At 51.2% G+C, this 10,144-nt stretch overlaps 1 protein-coding gene across 1 annotated transcript in view; it reads right to left on the bottom strand.

Annotated features, from left to right (window-relative positions):
* Positions 1-3,145: 3,145 nt before the first annotated feature.
* The window catches only part of FLAD1 (flavin adenine dinucleotide synthetase 1), a 14,866-nt gene continuing 7,867 nt past the window's right edge, over positions 3,146-10,144 (bottom strand). The window contains exons 3-8 of the mRNA XM_011987439.1: positions 7,393-8,137; positions 6,542-6,689; positions 5,991-6,089; positions 5,720-5,909; positions 3,471-3,544; positions 3,146-3,355 (exon numbers count right to left, since the gene is read on the bottom strand). Coding sequence (XP_011842829.1) covers positions 3,220-3,355; positions 3,471-3,544; positions 5,720-5,909; positions 5,991-6,089; positions 6,542-6,689; positions 7,393-8,137 — 1,392 coding nt within the window. The 3' untranslated portion in view covers positions 3,146-3,219. The remainder of the gene's footprint in view (positions 3,356-3,470; positions 3,545-5,719; positions 5,910-5,990; positions 6,090-6,541; positions 6,690-7,392; positions 8,138-10,144) is intronic.

Here is a 10,144-nt window from a genome sequence, read left to right as displayed (position 1 = left end):
ACTGACCTGCCAGGGATAAGAAATAAGCTCAAGTTGGAGTACTGTAGAGACTAGGCTGCTGTAAAAAAGAATGGACAAGTTCTCCATGTGTTGATATGGGATCCTAAATCCTGTCCAAGTTTTATCAAAGGAAAAGAAGCAAAGTGCAGAACAATGTGGAGAGTAGGTTAACTAACTAGGAAGAGTAATATATCCAGAATCCAGCCACCCCTCACTACTGCTTTTGCTATAAACCTGGTCTGAGACCACCAACGTGTCTGGCCTATATTGTGCCATTACCTCCTAATAGGTCACTCGTATTCTACCTTTGCTCCCCTGAAGTCTGTTCTCAACACAGCAGCCAGCTTGAGCCTTTTAAGTAAAAAAACTCATTTCATGCTCAACATCCTGCAATAATTCCTCATTTCACTCAGCATAAAAGCTCAAATTCTTAGGCTCTCTATGACCCATTCCCAACACCAGTTCGATTTCCACTTTTTTTTTCCTATAGTGCCTATCATCTAATAACATATACATACTTTAAAAAATGTTTCTAGTTTGTCCTGTCCGCCCCCTAAAATGTAAGCTTCACAAGTACAAGGATCTGTTTTGTTCACTGCTGTATCCAAAGACCCACACTGATATAAGTATACACTGAAAAACTCAATATTTGTAGAATGAATGAAGATGCAGTCTATGCATAGACTGGAATGGTCTCCAAGAAACTGGTAACCATGGTTGCCTCCAGGGGCAGCACTAAGGGACTGGGGGATAGACCAGGAGACTTTTAACTATTAGAGTTCTTTTTTTTTTTTTTAAGACGAAGTCTTGCTCTGTCACCCAGGCTGGAGTGCACTGGTGAAATCTTGGCTCACTGCAACCTCCACCTCCCGGATTCAAGTCATTCTCCTGCCTCAGCCTCCCAAGTAGCTGGGATTACAGGCACTCACCACCTTGCCCAGCTGATTATTTTTAGTAGAGATGCGGTTTCACCATGTTGGCCAGGCTGGTCTAGAACTCCTGACCTCAGGTGATCCGCCCACCTCTGCTTCCCAAAGTGCTGGGATTACAGGTGTGAGCCATCGTACCCAGCCTGGCCTAAAGTTCTTTACTGTGGGCATATATCACCTTTACAAAAATAACCTAGAAAAAAAACCAAAAAAAACCAAGAGTTAACTAAGAGAGGCTGAGGAAGAGCTGGTCCCAGGCAGGGAGGAAGAGGGCTCTATCTACCGTAATCTCCAGGCCAGTGCCCCAAGTGACAAAGGGCTGGGGGATGAAAACTGAGCCCTAAGAGGGGACAGAGAATGCTGGGTGGGGATCCCAGGGAAATACTGAGCAGTCCCATGGCTGGCTCTGAGGTGTGGGGGCTGTGGGTGGGCGCATCAGTAAGCATAAGCGCCCCATGAGCAGGATGACGCACGTGGCTGATGCGCCTCCACCACTGGAGCAACTCCTGGAAAATGCCAGCTGTGGCTACCAAGAGGAAGTCAAGAGCCAATTCTGCTCAATCTAGCTGCTTATGTCCTGATAGGGCTGTGCCATGATAAGCCTGGGGGACCCATGTGGCCACACAGGTGCCTTTCTCTTGTAGCTTTGTATGTGAGCTGGGAGCTCTTGTAGCTCATGCGGTTCCACTTCCTTCAGGAGCTGGGGACTAGCCTCAGCTTAGTGCTTTCCCCAAGATCCTCAGAAGCAGGAAGCTGCCTGGGCAGGTCTTCTATTTGGGAAAGGGCTGGGTCCTCTGGGTTTCCATACACCCTTGGCCTCACAGATGAAGACCCTACTCAAGCTGGGTCCCCTCCTTACCCACAGATTGAGAGGAACCTGGACTGTCTTCCACCCTCCCCACTCAGGAACCTGGCTTTCAATCTTGGTTCTATTCAGGACAAGCTCCTTCCCTCCCTGGTCTGCACCCTGGCTCTCAGACCCTTCTAGTGCTGACTTTTTCTGATTCCCCTTTAGACATTTAGAATCTTGGGCCTCAAAGCCTGTGGATTATATTTATAATTCAGTGATTCTCAGTTATCTTAGGAGACAGTCCATTCTTGGTACTATGAGAGTATAGTAAGATCAACCATCTGAGCTGGTGGGCCCACTGTGCCAAGCTTGGAGGAGTGCCAGGTCTTGCCACAATCTTACTGGGGTCCTAGCCAGATCAGTCCAAGCTCCTGCCCACCAGAGGTTCCCCAGAGGCAGGGGTTGGGAATGGAGGAGGCTCAGAGATGAGGCAGGTCCGTCAGATGACACAGCTCAAAGCAGGATCCACACTTCACTCTTTACTCATTGTTTGTGGCCCATCCTTGGTCAAGCACAGCTGGCCCCAGGAGTCTTGATGGCAATTGGGCTGGGGGCTAAAGAAGAGAATGAGAAGCTGAGGCAAGCTCTGCCACAGAAGCTGCAGCTATGCCTCCTGTTTATCCTGCCCACCTGAGCGATGCCAGCCATGGTGCTGGTGGGGAGAGGAGGCAGTTCCCTGCCACCATTAATCCAGCAGTTCCTTGATACACCAGCAGCAGAGGAGGATGTAGGCGACTTCCTTCAGGGTCCGCTGGAAGCCCTCCCACCCTGTGCCCATCTTAATGACAGGCACCCGCAGCCCAGTGTCTTGAGGGGCCCCTCCGAGGAAGAAAGGTAGGGTTTGGGCTAGGGGCTGTGTCCGTGGCTGCATGTGGGCAGCAGTTCTGAGGAAGGGTGTGGGAGCTGCCTCTAGTGCCTTTTATCAACACTGTCCCCACCCCCTTCAGCCTCATGACTACAGAGACAAAGGATCCAGGGTTTAGCAAAGGGAAGGTTCTAGGCCTGGGAACAGGCTGAGTCAGCCCCTCTAGACAGGGATGGGAGGGTGGGGTTAGTGGGAGGGAGGGCCTGGCCACTCCATCTTTCATCCTCCACAACTAGGCCAAGGCAGCTTCCCCTCTTCCAGCCAGGGTATTGCCCTGCCTGATTGCCCTTTTCCCAGTGGTTGGCACAACTCCTGCTTCTGCCCTCTGGTGGGCTCCTGCTGAGGCTGACATTGAGAACCATCAGTGAGAGCTCCTTCCAGCCTGTTCTGCCCTGCCCCTGGGCCCCTTAAAGTGAGCACAGCCAGTCAGAGCTGGCAGCATTTGACCCAATTCTGCTTCTCCCATCCTCTGGAGCAGGAAGACACAGCTAGAGCAACAGGCACAGTGACAGGCATGGTTTATTGCCAGGTTATACCCTAGAACAGTGTCCTTCCCTCCCTCCTAGGGTGGGAGGTCATGTGCGGGAGTTTCGCTCCTCTTCTTCGTTCTCCAGTAGGTAGGCTGGACGGTATGTGGGGTGTCCTCCTGGGCTCAGGCACTTCAAAGCCGGGTTCCGCACGGTATTCTCCCGACTCCCCAGTGATGTGTATCTGGAGCAGGGAGGGTAGAGGGCAAGTATGTGATAGGGTGTGCAATCCTACTGGCCCTCCCTATTCCAGCACCCTAAAAACTCCCTTACCCATTCCCTTCCCTTAATACCCTTACCCTCGGTCATACAGGATACAGTATGGGACAAACAGCTGACGCAGAAAGTCCCAGATGTCTCTGTAGGTCCAGTCCTGGGAGGTCAGAGTAATAGAATAGTCACAAATGCTCCCCTCTCCCACTTCTACCCCTGCTGTCCTGGGAAGGGGCCCATCGATGGCTCTTCTGCTCCCTTGGCCTCTGAAGGAGGGCTTGCTATCTGATTCTCTGGTATAGCTTGCTCTATGTATGCAAAGAGAAAGATAAGGACTTCATCTCCACTCTTTGCTTTCCATTCCTGAACCACCCTCTACTGCAAGGGTGGAGCTCCAGGAGGACAGGCAGAGACCATGTCTGTCTATTTATTTTTTTTTTGAGACGGAGTTTTGCTCTGTCGCCCAGGCTGGGGTGCAGTGGCGCGATCTCGGCTCACTGCAACCTCTGCCTCCCGGGTTCATGCCATTCTCCTGCCTCAGCCTCCTGAGTAGCTGGGACTACAGGCGCCAGCCACCACGCCTGGTTAATTTTTTGTATTTTTAGTAGAGACGGGGTTTCACCATGTTAGCCAGGATGGTCTCGATCTCCTGACTTCATGATCCGCCTGCCTCGGCCTCCCAAAGTGCTGGGATTACAGGCGTGAGCCACTGTGCCCCGCCTGATTTTTTTTTTTTTTTTTAAAGACAAGGTCTTTTCTGTTGCCCAGGTTGGAGTGCACTGGCATGATCATGGCTCACTGCAGCCTTGACTTCCCTGGCTCAAGCGATCTTCCTGCCTCAGCCTGAGTAGCTGGGACTACAGGCATTGATCAGCCCACCTTGGCCTCCCAAAGTGCTGGAATTACAGGTGTGAGCCACTATGCCTGGCCAGAACTTTCTGTGGTGATGGAAATGTTCTATATCTCTACTGTCTAATATGGTGGTCATTTGAAATGTGGCTAGTACAAATACTAAAGTACTGTATTTTTGTTTGGACGAAGTCTCACTCTGTTGCCTAGGCTAGAGTATAGTGGTGCCATCTAGGCTCACTGCAATCTCTGCCTCCCAGGCTCAAGTGATTCTCCTACCTCAGCCTCCTAAGTAGCTGGGATTACAGGTGCCTGCTACCATGTCCCGCTAATTTTTGTATTTTTAGTAGAGACGGGGTTTCATCATCTTGGTCAGGCTGGTCTCGATCTCCTGACCTCAGGCGATCCACCTGCCTCAGCCTCCCAAAGTGCAGGGATTACAGGTGTGAGCCACTATGCCCGGCCTGCATTTCTTTCTTTTTTTTTTTTTTTGAGATAGAGAGTCTTGCTCTGTTGCCCAGGCTGGAGTGCAGTGGTGTGATCTCAGCTCACTGCAACCTCCGCCTCCTAGGTTCAAGCAATTCTCCTGCCTTAGCCTTCCGAGTAGCTAGGACTACAGGTGCATGCCACCATGCCTGGCTTTTTTTTTTTTTTTTTTTTGAGACAGAGTCTTGCTCTGTTGCCCAGGGTGGAGTGCAGTGGTGTGACCTCAGCTCACTGCAAGCTCTGCCTCCCAGGTTCACGCCATTCTCCTGCCTCAGTCTCCTGAGTAGCTGGGACTACAGGTGCCCGCCACCACGCACAACTAATTTTTTCTATTTTTAGTAGAGACAGGGTTTCACCCTGTTAGCCAAGATGGTCTCGATCTCCTGACCTCGTGATCCGCCTGCCTTGGCCTCTCAAAGTGCTGGGATTATATGTGTGAGCCACCGCACCTGGCCACGCCTGGCTAATTTTTTGTATTTTTAGTGGAGATGGGGTTTCACCATGTTGGCCAGGCTGTCTCGAACTCCTGGCCTCAAGTGATCCGCCCACCTCGGCCTCTCAAAGTGCTGAGATTACAGGCATAAGCCACGCGCCCAGCCAGAACTGAATTTTTAATTGTACTTAATTTGAAAAATTGAGGTATCCACATGCTGTCAAATTCATCCTTTTAAAGTATATAATTCAGTGGTTTTTAGTCATAAGTATTTCATTCTAATTAATTAAAATTTAAGTATAAATAAATAATTAGTGGCTATATTAGACAGCACAGGTCTAAGTCACTATTCTGTCCACAGTAGGAAGCACAATGCCTGCTATTGAATTTGGGCTCAATAAATATTGGTCAAAAGGATGAATGAACAGATAGCACTGCCTCACTTGGATGATGAAGCCCCTTCATCCAGGTTCCAGGCTCTAGCCTCCCCACTACTACAAGTGAGCTAGGGTGCAGTGACTGATGGGGCACGTGAGACTGAAGGCGATCAACCCTCTTCCCCATTACCAGCAGTGGGTTGATGCGCATGAACACAGGCCAGCCTGGGTCAGTGGGGCTGAAAGGGCAGAGGCTACAGGAGTAGGGGTCAGTCCGGCGGGTGCCCATCAGGACAGCCTCCAGCTGGGGGTGCCGTGCCTGCAGTTCACCCAGGGCCTGCTTCATGCTGCCCTCAGCTTCCAACATCTGCAGATTATACCTTAGGAAGAAACAGAAGTAGGGGTCGGGAGTGGGCTCTGTCAAGCTTCTCTTGGAGCCCAAACCTCCAGGCCCCTAGTACCTCTTGATAGTATCCTGTAGAAATTGTTCCAGCTCAGGGAAAGGGGAGATGCTGCGGATATACAGGATCTGGAGGGGGTTTGGAACATCAGGTAATTTCCTGTGGAGGGGGAAGAATCCACAGGCTTGCCAGCATGGACAGGGAAATGGCTCTCCTGAAACAGCTCACTGTTCTCTTTGGCCCCTGGAACAGACTCCCACCCCTTCTCCCTTTTCCTTGTCCTTTCCGTCCATTAGACCCACTTCCTCTGGGAAGCCCACTCTGACCTTTCACCTCTCAAATCTAAGCACGCATCCCTGGTTCAGGTATGTAAATCTTCCATCTCCCCAGTGGACTGTGACCTCCCTGTGGTCAGGGATAGTGGCCTGCACATCCATACACAAGGCCAGGCACATCTCATATGCTCAATATGGTGGGAGAATGGAACTGAGAGGTCACCAAGACTATCTCCCTCTTGAACTCCACCTATACACCCCCTCTCCCCTTGCTTTCTGGGATGTGGAACTGGAGAAACAGATCAGGGGTCTTGTCTCCCAGGGGGGCAGGCTCACCTCTGCACAGCTGCATGGAAGAGGTGCAGGAGGGCGGTGCAGTCTTTGCCCCCGTTGAAGCCCACACAGAGCTGGGTGAGGCTGTACTGAGCCAGGGCGGTCTCAATGGTCTGTAGGGCACCTGCCACCTTTTCCCCCAGAGAAGACCCTGCCAAGCAGGCAGGGAAGAGGGCATCAGATGGACACATATGGCTATCAAGGGGAGTGAAGGCATGCTGCCCTTGCTTAAACCCTTCGATATCTTCCCAATTGTCCGAGGATAAAGTCCAAACTCCTTCATGCTGCTCACTAGGCCCTGCAGAGTTGGCCCCTGACCTGCCATCTGCCACCCAGCCACACCTCACGGTAGCCTCAGTGTCATTCCTCCGTAGCAGGGGGCATGGGGTGTGGGCTTCCTTCTATTCCCCTAAACCCCATGCTGCTTCCTTGCAGGCCATCATTCATACTATTGGCTCTTGCCCACCTACTAGACCAAATCCTCCTTATCGCTCAGTTTATGTCACTTTGCCTTCTCTGACCCCAGATCAAGGCTGATCTCCCTGTTGTGAGAGATCACTCTCTTCATCACCCCATGCAGGATCACCTGTTTAATGTCCATCTTTCTTGTTAAAACACTCGTCCACAAGAGCAGGGCATACATTATCCTTTTGGGCTATATCCCCAACACCTAGCACAGTGCTAATGAAAGTAGGTACTCAATCAACGTTTATTGGAAGAATAATGAATTAACAGAAGCTATCTTCTGCCCTCTCTGGGATTTGCAGGAAGCACCCAACAGCCCCTGCATTACTGAGATCTGGGGTGGCACCAATGGCTTTGGGCATACTGCCCCTCCTCCATAAGGTCCCTACCTGATTCAGCGAGTTTGTATACAGCCTCACTGGCCTGCTCCACGGCGTTGGGCATGTAGGGGACCAGCGATCCCTGGGGCAAACGGGCAGTCAGGTAGGCCAGGCATTCCTCCAGGGGTCCTTCTTCCTCTGAGTCTAGAGTCAGCTTCACCTGATAGTAGTTGCTGCCCCAGTCAGGGTAGGAACCCAGGCCAAGCCTACGTCCAAAGTGGGCCTGGGCCTCAGCCAGAATGGGGGCAATGGAGGCTTCATCAGCAGCCACATACAGCTCCTTTGAGTGGAACTGAACAGCTGGGTTTTGGAACAGTCCCTTCAGCCCCTCCAGCACCCGCTGCAGCAGCTCTGGAATGCCTGGGAAGAGGTAGACATTTCGGACGGAGACCAGTGGGAATCTGAAGGGATGACCAGTGCGAGGATCTGTGCCGTAATGCAGGCGGGCAGAGGAGGGCACCAATGACAGCTTCTCCCAGCCTTCCCCTCCTAGGGCTTTGGTGGCTGCTTCCAGCTCAGGGTGTGGCTTCAGCTCATCCCCAAAGGCCCGTGCCACTGCCTCAAAGGTCACATCATCATGAGTGGGGCCGATGCCCCCTGCTGTGAGGACATGGGTGAAGCGGTTGGAGAAAGAGGTGACCTCAGCTGCAATGGTGGCTACCTCATCAGGTACAACTGAGACTCGGCAAACCTGGACCCCTAGGGAGCGCAGTGTCCGGCACAGAAAGAAGGTGTTGGTGTCCTGAGTGTGTCCCTGGGGGTTGAAGGGGAGGATGAGGCCGTCAGTACCGTAGGGATGAAGGGCAGGGGGTTGGAGATGATGGCTGCATCCACCTGATGATGCAGTGCTCTGCTCTTTGAAGGACACCACCTCAGGCTGCTGAGGGGCCTGGACTGGACACAAGAGTGGGAAAATCCATTTGTTTGTTTTTAAAGCTGGGTCTCTGTCACCCAGGCTGGAGTATAGTGGCTCAATCACAACTCACTGCAGCCTCAACCTCCTGGGCTCAAGGGCCACCTCAGCCTTCCGAGTAGCTGAGACTACAGGTGCGTGCCACCACACTCAGCTCATTTTAATTTTTTTTTGTGGAAATGGGGTCTTGCCATGTTGCCCAGGCTGGTGTTGAATTCTTGGTCTCAAGTGATCCTCCCGCCTCAGCCTCCCAAAGTGCTGGAATTACAGGTGGGAGCCACCACGCCTGGCCTGCTTTCTTCTTTCTGTCCCCACTGCCACCAAGCAGGTCCTTAGCACCTTTCACCTGGACAATGGCAACAGCTTCCTGGCCAGGCTTCCAGCCTCCAGCCACAGTGCTCTGCTCTGTCTCCTCAGTAACCTTTATTAATGCGTCACTGTGATTGCATCACTCTTGGACTTAAAAGCCATTTGTTGTTTCCAAATGTATACAGAATAAAGTTCAAATTCCTTTGCAGAGTATTTGGGGCTGTCTGTGGCGTACACCCTATCTTCTTTTCCAGCCCCATCTCCCTCTAATTGTCTACAATGGGTTTAGTGGTTAAGGGTTTGTGTTCTGATGGCTGGGCGTGATGGCTCACGCCTGTAATTCCAGACCTTTGGGAGGCTAAGCGGGGTGGCTTGCTTGAGCTCAGAAGTTCAAGACCAACTGGCACAATATGGTAAAACCCCATCTCTACAAAAAAATATAAAAACTAGCCGGGCATGGTGGCACATGCCTGTAGTCCCAGCTACTTGGGAGGCTGAAGTGGGTGGACTGCTTGAGCCCGGGAGGCAGAGACTGCAGTGAGCTGAGATCGTGCCACTGTACTCCAGCCTGGGTGACAGGGACCCTGTCACCAAAGAAAAAAAAAGGGTCTGTGTTTTGGAGTAAGAGATTATCAGGCATTAGGCTGGAATCCCATCTCTACAACTTCCTAGGTATGTAACCCTGGGCAGGTTTCTCAACTTCTCTGACCCTCAGTTTAATCATTAATTGGGCTTTTTTGCTGACCAGGTGTGGTGGCTCATGCCTGTAATCCCAGCATTTTGGGAGGCTGAGGTGGGAGGACTGCTTGAGCCTAGGAGTTCGAGACCAGCCTGGGCAACATGGTGAAACCCTGTCTCTACACAAAAATACAAAAAATTAGCTCTAGCCTAGGTGACAGTGAGATTTTGTCTCCAAAAAAAAAAAAAAAAAAATGCTGGGCAAGATGGCTTATGCCTGTAAACCCATCACTTTGGGAGGCTGAGGTGGGAGAATTGCTTGAGGCTGGCCTGTTTAACATTGTGAGAACCCCGTTTATAAAACAAACACACACAGAAAAATAAAATTTTAAAAAAGAAAAAAAGTGCCAACTTTGTAGGGTTGTTGTGAAGATTAGTAAAATCACATATATGTGATGTATAGCACACTGCCAGGCTCTAGTAGGCACTTAAAATATAAGGGTCATCACCCTGGCCAAAATGGTGAAATCCTGTCTCTACTAAAAATACAAAAATTAGACAGGCGTGGTGGCAGGTGCCTGTAATCTCAGCTACTTGGGAGGCTGAGGTGAGAGAACTGCTTGAACCTAGGAGGCAGAGGTTGCAGTGAGCAACCATTTGCACTCCAGCCTCAGCAACAGGAGCGAAACTCTGTCTCACACACATACACACACATACAAAAATAAAAATAGGGGGTCAGGGCTGGGTGCGGTGGCTCACGCCTGTAATCCCAACATTTTGGGAGGCTGAGGTGGGTGGATCACTTGAGGTCAGGAGTTCAAGACCAGCCATGGCGAAACCCTGTCCATCCCTACCAAAAAT

The sequence above is a fragment of the Mandrillus leucophaeus genome, unplaced genomic scaffold (assembly GCF_000951045.1).
Source record: "Mandrillus leucophaeus isolate KB7577 unplaced genomic scaffold, Mleu.le_1.0 Scaffold310, whole genome shotgun sequence".
In the NCBI taxonomy this organism is placed as follows: Eukaryota; Metazoa; Chordata; class Mammalia; order Primates; family Cercopithecidae; genus Mandrillus; species Mandrillus leucophaeus.
Note: the sequence above shows the minus strand (reverse complement) of the source record. Positions and strands in the feature narration are given on the sequence as shown.